The sequence below is a fragment of the Nyctereutes procyonoides genome, unplaced genomic scaffold (genome assembly GCF_905146905.1).
Source record: "Nyctereutes procyonoides isolate TBG_1078 unplaced genomic scaffold, NYPRO_anot_genome, whole genome shotgun sequence".
Taxonomy (NCBI): Eukaryota; Metazoa; Chordata; class Mammalia; order Carnivora; family Canidae; genus Nyctereutes; species Nyctereutes procyonoides.
The window spans coordinates 19,820,573-19,835,052 of record NW_026575030.1 but is presented as its reverse complement, the minus strand read 5'-3'; the positions used below and the strand labels follow the sequence as shown (position 1 = coordinate 19,835,052).

At 36.3% G+C, this 14,480-nt stretch overlaps 1 protein-coding gene across 2 annotated transcripts in view; it reads left to right on the top strand.

Moving 5' to 3' along the window:
• The window catches only part of PAK2 (p21 (RAC1) activated kinase 2), an 86,489-nt gene that overhangs the window by 56,482 nt on the left and 15,527 nt on the right, over positions 1–14,480 (top strand). For both annotated transcript variants that reach the window (XM_055316183.1, XM_055316184.1), the window contains exons 3-8: positions 4,419–4,519; positions 5,082–5,229; positions 7,236–7,267; positions 9,088–9,195; positions 11,409–11,541; positions 13,501–13,564. In XM_055316183.1, the coding sequence (XP_055172158.1) occupies positions 4,419–4,519; positions 5,082–5,229; positions 7,236–7,267; positions 9,088–9,195; positions 11,409–11,541; positions 13,501–13,564 (586 nt within the window). The remainder of the gene's footprint in view (positions 1–4,418; positions 4,520–5,081; positions 5,230–7,235; positions 7,268–9,087; positions 9,196–11,408; positions 11,542–13,500; positions 13,565–14,480) is intronic.

Below are 14,480 nucleotides of genomic sequence, written 5' to 3'. Positions count from 1 at the left end.
AATCCACTTTAAAAACATAAAACCAAGAAATAGGTCAAATAACAGGATTTTTGTTAAGCATACTAACAGTGAAAAGAAACCTGGACTGGCTAAAATCAGATAAAATAGATTTTGGAGCAAAAAATATTACTCTAAATATTTAAGGGATAAAGGTAAGGAATAGGTTATTTTATAATGGTAATAAGGTCAGTTCATGAAGAGGAAATAATAGAAGTAAACATTTGTACACTTAATACTAGAGCTTTAAAATACATGAAGTAAAAACAGATACAGTTTTAAGGAGAAATAGATAAATCCCATTATAGTTGGAGATTCCAGTATACTTCTCTCAGTAATTGGTAGAGCCAGTAGACAGAAAATTGCTGAAACTATCAATCAACTCTGACCAGTTGACATTATAGCACATTCCACCTTGAGAATATACTTATTTAAGTGAACATGGAACACTTAACTGAGATCACATTCTAGGGAGATTTTTAAAAGTCTAATAAATTTAGAAGGATTCAAATCACACAAAGTATATTGTATGACCACAATGTAATTAAATTAAAAATTAACAGAAAAATCTCTGGAAATATTCAGGGGAAAAAACACACTTCCAAATAAATGAAGAAATCAAAAAGATATTAGGAAGTATATTAAATGGAATGAAAATGAAAATTCACAGCATCAATATCTGTATGATGCTGCTAAGGCAGTACTTAGAAGAAAATTTATAGTATGAGAAGAGAAAAAGATTTTAAGTCAACGACTTAAGCAAAGCCATCTTAATAATCTAGAAAGGAAGAGCAAATGAGATTGAATGTATGGAAGAAAAGAAATAACAAAATTCAAAGTGAAGATCAATACAATAAAAAGAAAAATCAGTGAAACCACAAGCTGATTTATTGAGAATATCAGTAAAATGGATAAACTTAGGCAAACTGAAATGGGGGGGCGGGGAGAAGCCACAAATTATCAGTATTAAGAATGAAAGAGGGGGGAATCCATGGATGGCTCAGCGGTTTAGCGCCTGCCTTTGGCCCAGGGTGTGATCCTGGAGTCCTGGGATCGAGTCCCGTGTCGGGCTCCCTGCATGGAGCCTGCTTCTCCCTCTGCTTGTGTCTCTGCTTCTCTCTCTCTCTCTCTCTCTCTCTCTCTCTCTCTCTCTCTCTCTCATGAATAAATAAATAAAATATTTAAAAAAAAGAATGAAAGGCGCCTGGGTGCCTCAGTTGATTAAGCATCTGCCTCCGGCTCAGGTCATGATCCTGGAGTCCTGAGATCAAGCCCTACGTCAGTTGCTCTGCTCAGCGGGGATCCTGCTTCTCCCTCTGCCTGCCACTCTGCCTGCTTATGCTCTGTCTCTTTATATCAAAGAAAGAAAAAAGAAAAGAAAGGTGGTGTTTTTACAGATATTAAAAATGGTAAGGTAACAAATTCAACACATTAGATAAAGTAGGAAAATTTCTTGAAAGACAAGTTTTCAAAATTCATTCAAGAAGAAATAACCTAAAAACACTACATCTCTAGGAAAATTTAGTTTGTAGTTAACAACCTTCCACAAAGAAACAGACCCATACGGCTCCATTGGTGAGTTGTACCAAACATTTAAGGAAGAACTATCAACGGTTCCACATAATCTTCCAGAAAATTGAATGGAAAGGAATACTTCCCAATTTACTTTATGAGATCAGTGTTACCCTGATACCACAACCAAAGACATTACAAAAAAGAAAGCTAGATACCAATATTTCTCATCAATATAGATGTAAAATTTTAGCAAGATTTTAGCAATTAGAATCTCACTGTATATGAAAGGGGGAATAGTACACAGTGACCAAGTGGTTTTCATTTCAGGAATGCAAGGTTGGTGTAACATTTGGAAGTTAATCAGTATAATTTTTTATATTAACAATATAAGAAAGATAAAATGTATGTTCACCTCATTAGTTGTAGAAAAAGCATTTAACAAAATCTGTATTCCTTTCTGATAAAAACATTCAGCAAACTTGAAATACGAAGAAAAGCCTTTACCTGATAAAGAACATCTTTGAAAAACTTACCACTAGCATCAAATTTAATAGTAAAAAAAAAAAAAAAGGCTTTTCCCTTTAAGATCCAAAAAAAATGCAAAGATTTTTCTTCTCACTGCTTTTATTCAGTAGTGTGCTAGACGTTGTAGCCAGTGCAGTAAGGCAAGAAAAAGATACGAAGGGAATTCAGAATGAGATAGAAGTAAACCTTTATTCACAAAAAAATATGATTGAATCTTTATATGAAATCTTGTGATAGCTACAAAGAAGCTGCTGGAGCTAAAAAAGATAAAGTAAGATTTCAGTATATCGGTATCAGGAATCAGTTGTGTTTCTCTATACCGTCAATGGGCAATTGAGAACCAGGGCACATGAGTGGCCTAGTCAGTTAAGTGTCTTGCCTTTGTCTCAGATCATGATCCCAGGGTCCTGGGATCAAGCCCCATATCTCCCACTCCTTCAGTCTGTTGCTACTCCTGCTTGTGTTCTCCCTCTGTCAAATAAATAAATAAAATCTTAAAAAAAAAAAAGTTGAAAACCAAATTTAAAAAGCGATACCATTTGCAGGGGACCTGGCTGGCTCAGTCAGTAGAGCATATTATTCTTTGGGGTCATGAGTTTGAGCCTCCTTTTAGGTAGAGTTTATTTAAAAAAAAAAAAAGTGACCCCCCCCCCCAGACCAAGTGCTTTTACATAGAATATTTTTAACTGGTAAAACATAATATCATATTTAACCAGAAAACCTTTCCAAAGTTCAATAAGTGCTAGTACCTTGCATTCTAAAAACTAGAACACTCCCTACCTAACTTGTTTTGACATTAAAGCCACCAATGCCTAAAGTTGTATAATAAATAAAGAAGCAAATGCAAAACCAATTGCAACAGAAATTTTGAAATACCGAGGCAGAAATTTTACAAAAGCAGTGACAGATCTGTACAGTGGTAACTATAAAATATTGCTGATAGAAGTTTTAAAAGACCTGAATAAATGGAGACATTCACTGTTTTCATGGATTAGAAAGCTCAGTATTTTTTTAAAGATTTTTATTATTTATTTATTCATGAGAGAGAGGGGTGGGGGGCGGGGGCAAAGACAGGCAGAGGGAGAAGCAGGCTCCACGCAGGAAGCCCAATATGAGACTCAATCTTGGGACTCTAGGATCACGTCCTAGGCCAAAGGCAGGTGCTAAACCACTGAGCCACCCAGGTGTCCTGAAAGCTCACTATTGTTAAGAAATCAGTTCTCCCTAAATTGATCTATAGATTCAATATAATTCCAATCAAAATCTCAGCAAAGGGCCTAGGATAGTCAAACAGCTTTGAAAAAGGAAAAAATTATAAGGCTTATACTATGTGGTTTGAATGCTTATTTTTAAACTACAACTGTCAAGGCAGGCTCGTATTGGCATAAAGATAAATCATTGCAACAAGGTTATGCATCTAGAAATAGACACAGGCATAGATGGACAATTGATTTTGATTTTCAGCAGTAGTTCAAAATGGCATTGACCTTCTGAATAGCAGCACTGGAAGTTAGAAGTTCTGAGGTAGGGAAACATTTTCAACCTAAATATGTATATATATATGGTCAAGAAGTATCAAGGGATAAACCAGAAAGAAGAAAACAAAATATCCAGAAAATAGATTCTAACAAGGGTAGAAGGAATGTCCTAGGACAACAACTGTGCCAGAAGCCTAGGCATAAACTACTGCAGATTAGAGCAGGAGGATCTGAGAGCAAGGCGGAGGTGTGGGAGGGTATGGCCAGGGGACTTGAAGCATCTAGTGGGGCAGAGAGGAACAAATGTGTTTGAATTACAGAGAATATTATTGATGTGTGTCAGAAATGTAGCAAAAATAATTGGTAGAACCATGGAAAAACAAGGCTTAAGATGTAGCAGTTATTTTTAATAAAAAGAGGAAGGACTAGAGTTGTTCAAGAAAGATGGCATGCTCATTGTAAACTTTGTCTATACAGTCTCTATTATCTACATGGTCATAGTAATGTAAGTTGTTCTTTTGGGATGAATATAGCCAAATGGAAATAGAATCTGATAGACTTTGTTTTCCAGATTGCTCAGTATGGAAAGTATAGGCCTCTGTTTATGAGAACCAGTGTTCTAAAGGGCTATCTCTTCTGTCCTGTGCTCTTTTATTCAGTCCTGGTGCAGGGTCAGTCCAGGTACCTCTTTAATCAGGACACAGTTGTGGTTGTCCCCACCCCTGCTTGAAGACAGAATAGGTTACTTTACTTTTATCAGTTTCCTATAAGCCAGTGTCTTTTAGGGGGAAATCTCTTCTAGAATAATTTTTTCCTAATTAATTTTGGAGAAACATGATTATAAGTGACTATTATTAATCTTGTTTAAATAGAATGATTCTTTTTTTTTTTCATGCCCTCTAGGAAGTAAGAAGAAAGAAAAGGAACGGCCAGAAATTTCTCCTCCATCTGATTTTGAGCATACCATCCATGTTGGCTTTGATGCGGTTACGGGAGAATTCACTGTAAGTTTACCCAGTTGGGACTCCTTTATGTATTAGCACTCAAAACTTCCCTTGCAATATTGTTTCAAGTTAACTTTTCTGTCCACATGTTAACTGTGAATTCTTAGTGCTTTTCTCTTACAAAGGGGTTGTGGTTTGCTATATCTTTGTCTTAGGGAGGGATCCCTGGGTGGCGCAGCGGTTTGGCGCCTGCCTTTGGCCCAGGGCGCGATCCTGGAGACCCAGGATCGAATCCCACGTCGGACTCCCGGTGCATGGAGCCTGCTTCTCCCTCTGTCTATGTCTCTGCCCCTCTCTCTCTCTCTCTCTGTGACTATCATAAATAAATTTTTAAAAAAAATTAAAATTAAAAAAATCTTTGTCTTAGGGAGATGAGCCCATTAGTTAGAATAATGCAAAACAGATTTAGCAAAATAGACCATTAGAAAAAGAAGACCTTTGACAATGTAGTCAAGCCTATAATTGATTGGCTTGTATTTTTATGTATTTTGTCATTTACCTCTGGAAGTTGATTTTATTGGAGCGACTCAAAACAACTAATTTCTGACTGTCTTTTTGTTAGGGCATGCCAGAACAGTGGGCTCGATTATTACAGACCTCCAATATCACCAAACTAGAGCAAAAGAAGAATCCTCAGGCTGTGCTGGATGTCTTAAAGTTCTATGACTCCAACACAGTGAAGCAGAAATACCTGAGCTTTACTCCTACTGGTAAGATGTCATATAATGGTAAAAGGCTGATTCAAATGGGATTGCAGAATTGTCATAAAAAGAATGTCTCTGGAAAAATAAAAAGCTAAGCTATGGTCTTTGTCTTTATTCTTGCCCCTTTGTAGATCTGCCTTTTGTAAACTGATTGGGGTAGCTTTTATGCAGAATTCAGAGACTGGGGAGTATATTAATCTCTTAGTTTTGCCAAAAATGGGTGTTTTCGCCTTCTGTTTGGTTTTGTGTGTGTGTGTGTGTGTCACTGCTTTGGAATGACTCCCAACAATGGAAGAGAAAGGCACATCATGATTTTTAGGCATGTTCAAATTAGAAATACATTTACTTTTAGTAGGACAGGAGGATTGTTTGCTATATTAAATACACAGACTTTGAAAGTAAAAAAATGCTTATTAAGTCCACTCAAAAATTGAAACTTATCAAATATATAAACATAAAATAAGCATTAGAACTAAAAGATTTTATACCTTTGAATTAGGGTATCATTAGATAAGAATTGAAGTATAGTAGTTTTTTAAAAATAATTTATGTGTTCAGGGATCCCTGGGTGGCGCAGTGGTTTGGCGCCTGCCTTTGGCCCAGGGCGCAATCCTGGAGACCCGGGATCGAATCCCGCGTCGGGCTCCCGGTGCATGGAGCCTGCTTCTCCCTCTGCCTGTGTCTCTGCCTCTCTCTCTCTCTCTCTCTCTCTCTGTGTGACTATCATAAATAAATAAAAATTTAAAAAAATTAAAAAAAATAATTTATGTGTTCAAATCAGGATCACAATAAACTCCGTACATGATAGTTGACTGCTGTACTCTTGAATCTCTTTTGATGTTCAGGCTCCCTCACACAGATCCTTTAAAGATTTTATGTATTTATTCATGAGAGACACAGAAAGAGACAGAGGCAGAGACAGAGGCAGAGGGAGAAGCAGGCTGCGTGCAGGGAGCCCGATGTGGGACTTGATCCTGGGATCCTGGGACTACAGCCTGAGCCAAAGGCAGACACTCAACTGCTGAGCCACCCAGGCATCCCCCCAGGGTATCTTTTAATATGTTTCTTTGACCCCTAAAATCATACGTGTAGTTTTAATTAATTGTACATAATTTGATTGCATTTTCACAGAAATAAGGGCTTTGGTCAAGGAAGAAATAAAGACCACTTGGCCAAATGATCTTGACTTTTTAACTTAGATCTTGACCTTTACATCCTTAGCAAAAGATCAGACTGATCCCTAAAGCCTTTGTGTTTGTTAGTAAGTCTCTATAAATTAGTATTTTTTAAGTCAGTGTTTGACCAGAAAATGGTATATTCTTTTCACCCTATTTAAATATTGCATACTTAATATATATGTTAGTTATATTAAATATGTACCTTTAATATAACTATATATTATTTGTGTAAATACCTACATATTTATATTATATAAGTAATGTTTATGTTGTTTTAATATACATGTTAAATAATGTTAATATAGCCATAAGTTATAGTTATATTAATATTATTTAACATATATTATATATGTATAAAAATGTAAAAGTCTCTGGGCCTTTTGAAAAGTAAAACAAAACAAAACTTGCTCTTGTAAACTCCAGAATGAATATTTTGATATTTAGTCTTTATGAACTATGTTTTGCCTTTAGGAATATGCTTTTTTACTGATCAAAATTTATGTTAAGAATTTTCCTTTGCACAATTACCATTGTCTGAATAGTTGCCTTGAAATATAGTTCACATGCTGTAAAATTCATTCATTTGAAGTATACAAGTCAATGATTTTTGGTAAATCTAGAGTTCCATTAAGATTTGAGATTTGGTAGCACAATCTTGAATAAATTCTTATTTGAATACGGATATTATCATTTTTCTCAAGATTTGCTTCATCCTAAAATGAAAGGAAAGAACATTTTACTTGCTCTGCATTGTATTTTCTTCCCTTTATTATATAGAAGTTGTTTTTATTTTTTGAGTTGTTGACTTAGCATTATTTTCTGTTTCATATTCAGAGAAAGATGGCTTCCCTTCTGGAACACCTGCAGTAAGTTAATATATTACTTCTTATAGCTCTTGTTCTAACTTAAGTTACCCAAAACAAATCTCACTTTTGCTTTTTTTTAAGATTTTATCTATTTATTCATTAGAGACACACAGAGAGGCAGAAACATAGGCAGAGGGAGAAGCAGGCTCCATGCGTGGAGCCCTATGCGGGACTCATCCCGGAACCCTGGGGTCACGCCCTGAGCTGAAGGCAGATGCTCAACCGCTGAGCCACCTAGGCATCCTCAGATCTCAGTTTTTGATCTTGTTTTTTTATTATTATTATTATTTATTTATGATAGTCACAGAGAGAGAGAGAGAGAGAGAGGCAGAGACACAGGCAGACGGAGAAGCAGGCTCCATGCACCAGGAGCCCGATGTGGGATTCGATCCCGGGTCACCAGGATCGCGCCCTGGGCCAAAGGCAGGCACTAAACCGCTGCGCCACCCAGGGATCCCCAGATCTCAGTTTTTATTTTGCTTTCTAAAATTAATTATAGTCATCAGAAATAAATGCTTATAAGCTAGCCACCTGATTAAGTGGATAAGAGAAGCCATGTTAGGGGGATCCCTGGGTGGCGCAGTGGTTTAGCGCCTGCCTTTGGCCCAGGGCACGATCCTGGAGACCCGGGATCGAATCCCACGTCGGGCTCCCGGTGCATGGAGCCTGCTTCTCCCTCTGCCTATGTCTCTGCATCTTTCTCTCTCTCTCTGTTTGTGACTATCATAAATAAATAAAAAATTAAAAAAAAAAAAAAAAGAGAAGCCATGTTAAGTAAACAGAATTTCCTCAATTAGGAAGAAACAATCTCCTTGAGTTATATGAAGACAAAATGTGATAATATGTAAAGTACCCACCTAGCACACATCTCGTATATAATAAGCTCTGTGTAAAAGTTAACGTCTTCTTTTATTTTAATTTAATTTTTTAAAAGATTTTGTTTATTTATTTATTTATTTATTCATTCATTCATTCATTCCTGAGAGACACAGAGAGAGGCAGAGACACAGGCAGAGAGGAAGCAGGCTCCATGCATGAAGCCCACCGTGGGACTCGATCCTGGGATTCCAGGATCATGCCCTGAGCCAAATGCAGACACTCAACCGCTGAGCCACCCAGGCATCCTGAGTTTTTATTCTTAACAAATAAAATAATTTCTTGCTTTTAGGACTTGTTTAAGGAGCATAAAATTCTCATATAAAAGTTATAAATTGGGCAGCCCTGCTAGCTCAGTGGTTTAGCGCCTTCTACAGCCCAGGACATGATCCTGGAGACCCAGGATCCCTGCTTCTCCCTCTGCCTGTGTCTCTGCCTCTATCTCTCTCTCGCTGTGTGTCTCTAATAAATAAATAAAATCTTAAAAAAAAAGTTATAAATTTTCTCTTAAGAAAATTTGATATTTGTACATCCCCAGTGGCACAGCAGTTTAGCGCCGCCTGCAGCCCAGAGTGTGATCCTGGAGACCCCGGGTCTAGTCCCATATCGGGCTCCCTGCATGGAGCCTGCTTCTCCGTCTGCCTGTGTCTCTGCCCCTCTCTCTCTCTCTGTGTGTCTCTCATGAATAAATAAATAAAATATTTTTAAAAATTGATATTTACTGTAAACATTTATTTTATAAACTTTTCTATAAGTTATAGAATTACCTTTTTTTAATTTTTTTTTATTTATGAAGATTAGATTAGAACCAAAGAGATTTTATTGTTTTAAAATGAGCTACTAAAGAAATACATTTTTTCAAGTATGTTAAAAAAGAGAATCCTATTTTAACGTATCATTAGATTTGACTTGTCTTCCTTACTTTGTTCATGTGATGAATGTAGCTGAGTGCGAAGGGATCAGAAACAGCAGCAGTAGTAGCAGAGGAAGATGATGATGATGAAGAGGCTGCTCCTCCTGTTATTGCCCCACGACCGGATCATACAAAATCAGTGCGTGTCTGATTAGTAATTGGGCTGTGGGTATCTGGGCACGTGGGTTTTTAAAAAACAGCAATCTGTATTTAACTTCCAGTGGTTAATTTTCAAAATCCTTCAGTGTGGGGAAATTTGACGAGAAGATCTTTACCTAAAAATCATTCATCAAAAAACTAGTTTTTTTAAAAATTAAAGTTAAATGACTTCCTTAAAAGTTAAAATGGTTACCTCATTGTTTTTTCTTTCTATATTACACCTTCTCTTCCAGAGAATTCATCTATTTGGCTTTCTCTGTTTATCTCAATGCAGATAACTACTATATCTAAAACTTAAATCTGGGGATCCCTGGGTGGCTCGGCAGTTTGGCACCAGCCTCTGGCCCAGGATACGATCCTGCAGTCCCGGGATTGAGTCCCGCATTGGGCTCCCTGCATGGAGCCTGCTTCTCCCTCTGCCTGTGTCTCTGCCTCTCTCTCTCTCTCTCTCTCTCTCTCGCTCGCTCTCTCTCGCTCTCTCTCTGTCTATCATAAATAAATAAATAAATCTTTTTTAAAAAAATAAGATAAAATAAAACTTAAATCTTACTTCTCACCCAAGTTATGTATATAATCTCCCAGATTACATTTCTCTTAAAGCCCTAGTGTCATTCAAGAGGCTTCTGAGAGTGAAATTCCCAACTGGCTAGGGGAGAATTTAAAAAATATAGTAACCTTAGATAGAGACAGGAAGAATCTTGTCTCTTACCCTGTGCCAATACAAGGAAAGGGGGAGAATTTTCTGTGTGGTAGAATGCTGGCACAGTAAGCAGGAAGGGCTCTGAGGCCTGCCGTTAGGTCGTGATCTAATGAAAGAGAAGGGCTGTTTTCCTCTTTTACCTCCTAGAAGTGGCTGTTTACGATGAAATGGTAGAAATGTCTTTGGGTATAAGTTTTTATGGGAATTAATAGTTAATTCTTGCAGAATGAGTTTGTAAGTTCTCCTTCCATTTCTATTCTTTGGAATAGTTTGAGAAGAATAGGTATTAACTCTTCTTTAAATAGCTGAAAAAATTCCCCTGGGAAGCCATCTGGTCCTGAACTTTTGTTTGTTGGGAGATTTTTTTTATTACGGATTCAGTTTCTTTGCTGCTTTTGTATTTGTTCAAATTTTGAATTTTTCTTGTTTCAATATTTTTTTCTATCTCAGTTTTGATAGTTTATAGGGTTCTAGGACTTTATCCATTTTTTCCAGATTGAACAATTTGTTGGCATAGAATTTTTCATAATTTTCTCTTAGAATTCTTTTATTTCTGTCATGTTGGCTGTGGTCTATCCTCTCTCTTTCATGATTTTATTTATTTGGATATTTTTCTTTTCTTTCTGATATATCTGTCTAGAGGTTTATCAATTTTATTAATTTTGTCAGAGATTCAGCTTCTGGTTTCATGGGTTTGTTCTGCTGAGCTTTTTTCCACATCAATGTGATTTATTTTTGTTCTAATTTCATTATTTCTCTTCTGCTGGTTGTAGACTTTACTTGATGTTCCTTTTTCAACTCCTTTAGGTGTAAGTTTAGATTTTTTAAGACTTTTTTTTACTTCCTGAGGTAGGCCTGTATTGCTATGCATTTTCTTCTTATGGCCACTTTTGATGCATCCAAAAGGTTTTTGATGGCCCTGTTTCCATTTTCCATTGTTTCCATGTGGTTTTTTTTTATTTTCTTTTTTCATTTCTTGGTTAATCTGTTCATTCTTTAGTAGGATGTTCTTTAACCTCCATGTATTTGTGGTCTTCCAAAATTGTTCTTATGATTGACTTCAAGTTTCATAGCATTGTGGTCTAAAAAATATGCATAGCATGATCTCAATTTTTTTGGTATATGAACATTATGGTTTCCATAATTTTGCTCTTTATTTCTCTTTTGTAGTAAGAACATGATTTTTACTTTTTGTACTTTTTGTTTCATTGCTAGCATATCATTGGTTAAACTTAAATTTCATTCACAGATCTGCTATTTTGCTAGACAGACTTTTAAAATCTATATATCATGTGTTAAAAGTGTTTCACACTTTTCATACTTATTCTTCTAAGTTACAAGGCTTTTTTAGGAGAAGTCTGAAAATATGCTCATTCTTTAGAACATTGGAGAAAAGTAGTTTTGGTTAAAAATCAAAGAACTGAATAGTATGCCAGTAAGAATGTCTAAAAATATTTTTCCTCAGACCTCAATAATTAACTATCTCTCTGCAGATTTATACACGGTCTGTAATTGACCCTATTCCTGCACCAGTTGGTGATTCTAATGTTGATAGCGGTGCCAAGTCTTCTGACAAACAGAAAAAGAAGACCAAAATGACAGATGAAGAGATTATGGAAAAATTAAGTATGTTGCCTACATTTACATTATTCTTAATTGTTAATAGCTCTTGAAACATTTAGCTCAGATGGATTTTAGTTTATACCTTATGTTTTGACTTAAGACATAAATAATAACTGGTTTCCTTTTAGGAACAATAGGTTCAATTAAAGTCTGGTTAATGTTGTGATTAGATTAGAACCAATGAGATTTTATCATTTTGAAACAAGCTATTAAAGAAATATGTGTTTTCAAGTATATTAAAAAAGAGTTCTATTTTAATATGTTATTATATTTGACTTGTCTTCCTTACTTTGTTTATGTGATTATATTCTGATTTGCTTGTTCATCATTGTTAACTCTTGAGTAATGTTTTTGCAGTGGTCAGTACCATCTGGAGCAATACTTTTTTCCAAAGGGCCAAATCTAAGGGTCATGGTTGGAAACCTTATCAAAGGAAGTTGGTATATATTTAACTATACTTATAGCTTCTCAATATGAGAATACAAAAAGTCCCCAAATAACTAAACAATATGGCTGTATAGATATATGATGTGTTTTTTTTTTTCCTCTTCTCATCCATCAACTCACATTGGCCTGAATCAACCATTAGAAATAACGAACACACGGTACCAGAGAGAGGGTAGCAATAATATCTGATTATAAATCTACAGCAACTGTAAAGAATACTGACATAGCGGGATCAAGGAAAAATATTACAGCTAGAGTGGCTATAGGCCAGAAATTGGGTACCTATATAAAATTGGAATATTTGTATGAGTTTCCTTGATATAATCATATCTCCTTTTACCTTGAGTAAGTAACAACTTAGTGAGGTTTTCTCATGTTTTGGCTTACTGGTAATAAAAACATATTAAGTTACAGTTTTATATCCAAATCCTAATTATAAAACAGCTTCTTAGTTATGACTGTGAACTTTCCTAAAACAGATGTTTGATTAGTTCATACTGAAGTAATCTTTATAGAAATAAGTGATTTCCAAAATATATTGGAAGATAGAAGGTATATGGGAAGAGTCAGGCCATTTAGGGTTATTCATTTGGATATCATTTATATATTATTTCTGATAGTAAGTAGTTTCCTAACTTACCATTAATTTAATACTGAAATCAGTGTAGTATGAAAAGTAGAATGACCAATCCATCCTTCCCCAGAAATTTCCCAATTAAGACTAAACATCCCACATCCTGAGAACCCCTTTATTCTCAGGCACACTTACAGTTGGTCATTTTTAAAGTGTGTTTATTTTGAAAAGGTGAGAGGATAATTAAGACAGTTAGGAGGTCTAACCTCATGGAAATAATATGTCTTCTTGCTTCTGATACTTTCTTATTAAGTTTCATTAGTGTTCTGTTTGAAACATACATGATTTTTGAAACTTAACATTGGTTTTGAAAACCAATGTTCTAAGATCAGTAGTTTATTAAAAAGGAATAATGAGGGCAGCCCCTGTGGCGCAGCGGTTTAGCGCCGCCTGCAGCCTGGGGTGTGATCCTGGAGGCCCGGGATCGAGACCCACGACAGGCTCCCTGTGTGGAGTCTGCTTCTCCCTCTGCCTGTGTCTTTGCCTCTCTCTCTCTCTCTCTCTCTCTCTCTCTCTCTCTCTCTGTGGGTGTGTCTCTCATGAATAAATATATAAAATCTTTAAAAAATAATAAAAATAAAACAATAAAATAAGGGCAGCCCTGGTGGCCCAGTGGTTTAGCGCCGCCTTCGGCCCAGGGTGTGATCCTGGAGACCCAGGATCAAGTCCCGCGTCAGGCTCCCTACATGGAGCCTGCTTCTCCCTCTGCCTGTGTGTGTGTGTGTGTGTGTCTCTCTCTCCTCTCTCTTTCTCTGTGTCTGTCATGAATAAATAAATAAAATCTTTTTTAAAAAATTAAAAGGAATAATGATAGAATTAGTTTACAACTTTAAAATGCTTGGCTGTGCTTCCAACTTTTTGTTGTTTTTTGTTTAAAATAGGAACTATTGTGAGCATAGGGGACCCTAAGAAAAAATACACAAGATACGAAAAAATTGGGCAAGGGTAAGTATTTGTGACTATACTACACAGTAGATAATAATCCCTGGGTGTACAGTATAGTATGATGTCTCTTCTGCCTGTTGACATTGAGCAGTTATGGCATTCTATGAGTGGTATTCTTGGATCTGTATAAATACATGATGCTTTTCTACATACTATAAAAAAAAACTACTGATGAGCAGTTCTTGTTCTTTCTTAAATTTTATTTCCCATTGGTGGTTAAGAGATTAGATGGGAAAATTGCCCATCAAATATATTTAAAAGACAATAAGAACATTTACTACAAGATGATAGGTAATAAAAGCATGTATTTAATCACATAATTGAGTATTGATTTTTGAGTCTACTGACCTTCTAATTTTATCCAGTAATTTGTATTTTTAAGCTACACTTTCTTTCTGTTGCCTGGGAGCAAATGAACATCTTGAATTTTTAATGTTATTAATCTCTGGAAAGTATTCTCTGCATTTAGAAGGAGAACTTGAGTCTTTTTTGAACACCTCCTTGTGAATTTCTTTCTAAAATCTAAATTTAATGGGTCTCCTGGATAACTCAGTCACTTAAGCATCTGACTCTTGATTTCCGCTCAGGTCATGATCTCAGGGTTGTGAGATCAGCCCCTCATCAGGCTCCTTGCTGGATATGCAGCCTACTTAAAAGATTGTCTTTCGGGCAGCCCCGGTGGCGCAGCGGTTTAGCGCTGCCTGCAGCCCGGGGTGTGATCCTGGAGACCCAGGATCGAGTCCCATATCGGGCTTCCTGCAGGGAGCCTGCTTCTCCCTCTGCCTGTGTCTCTGCCTCTCTCTTCGCTCTCAATGAATAAATACATAAATCTTAAAAAAAAAAAAAAAAAAAGATTGTCTTTCTCTGGGCAGCTGAGTGGCTCTGTTGAGTATCTGCCTTCAGCTCAGGTCATGAT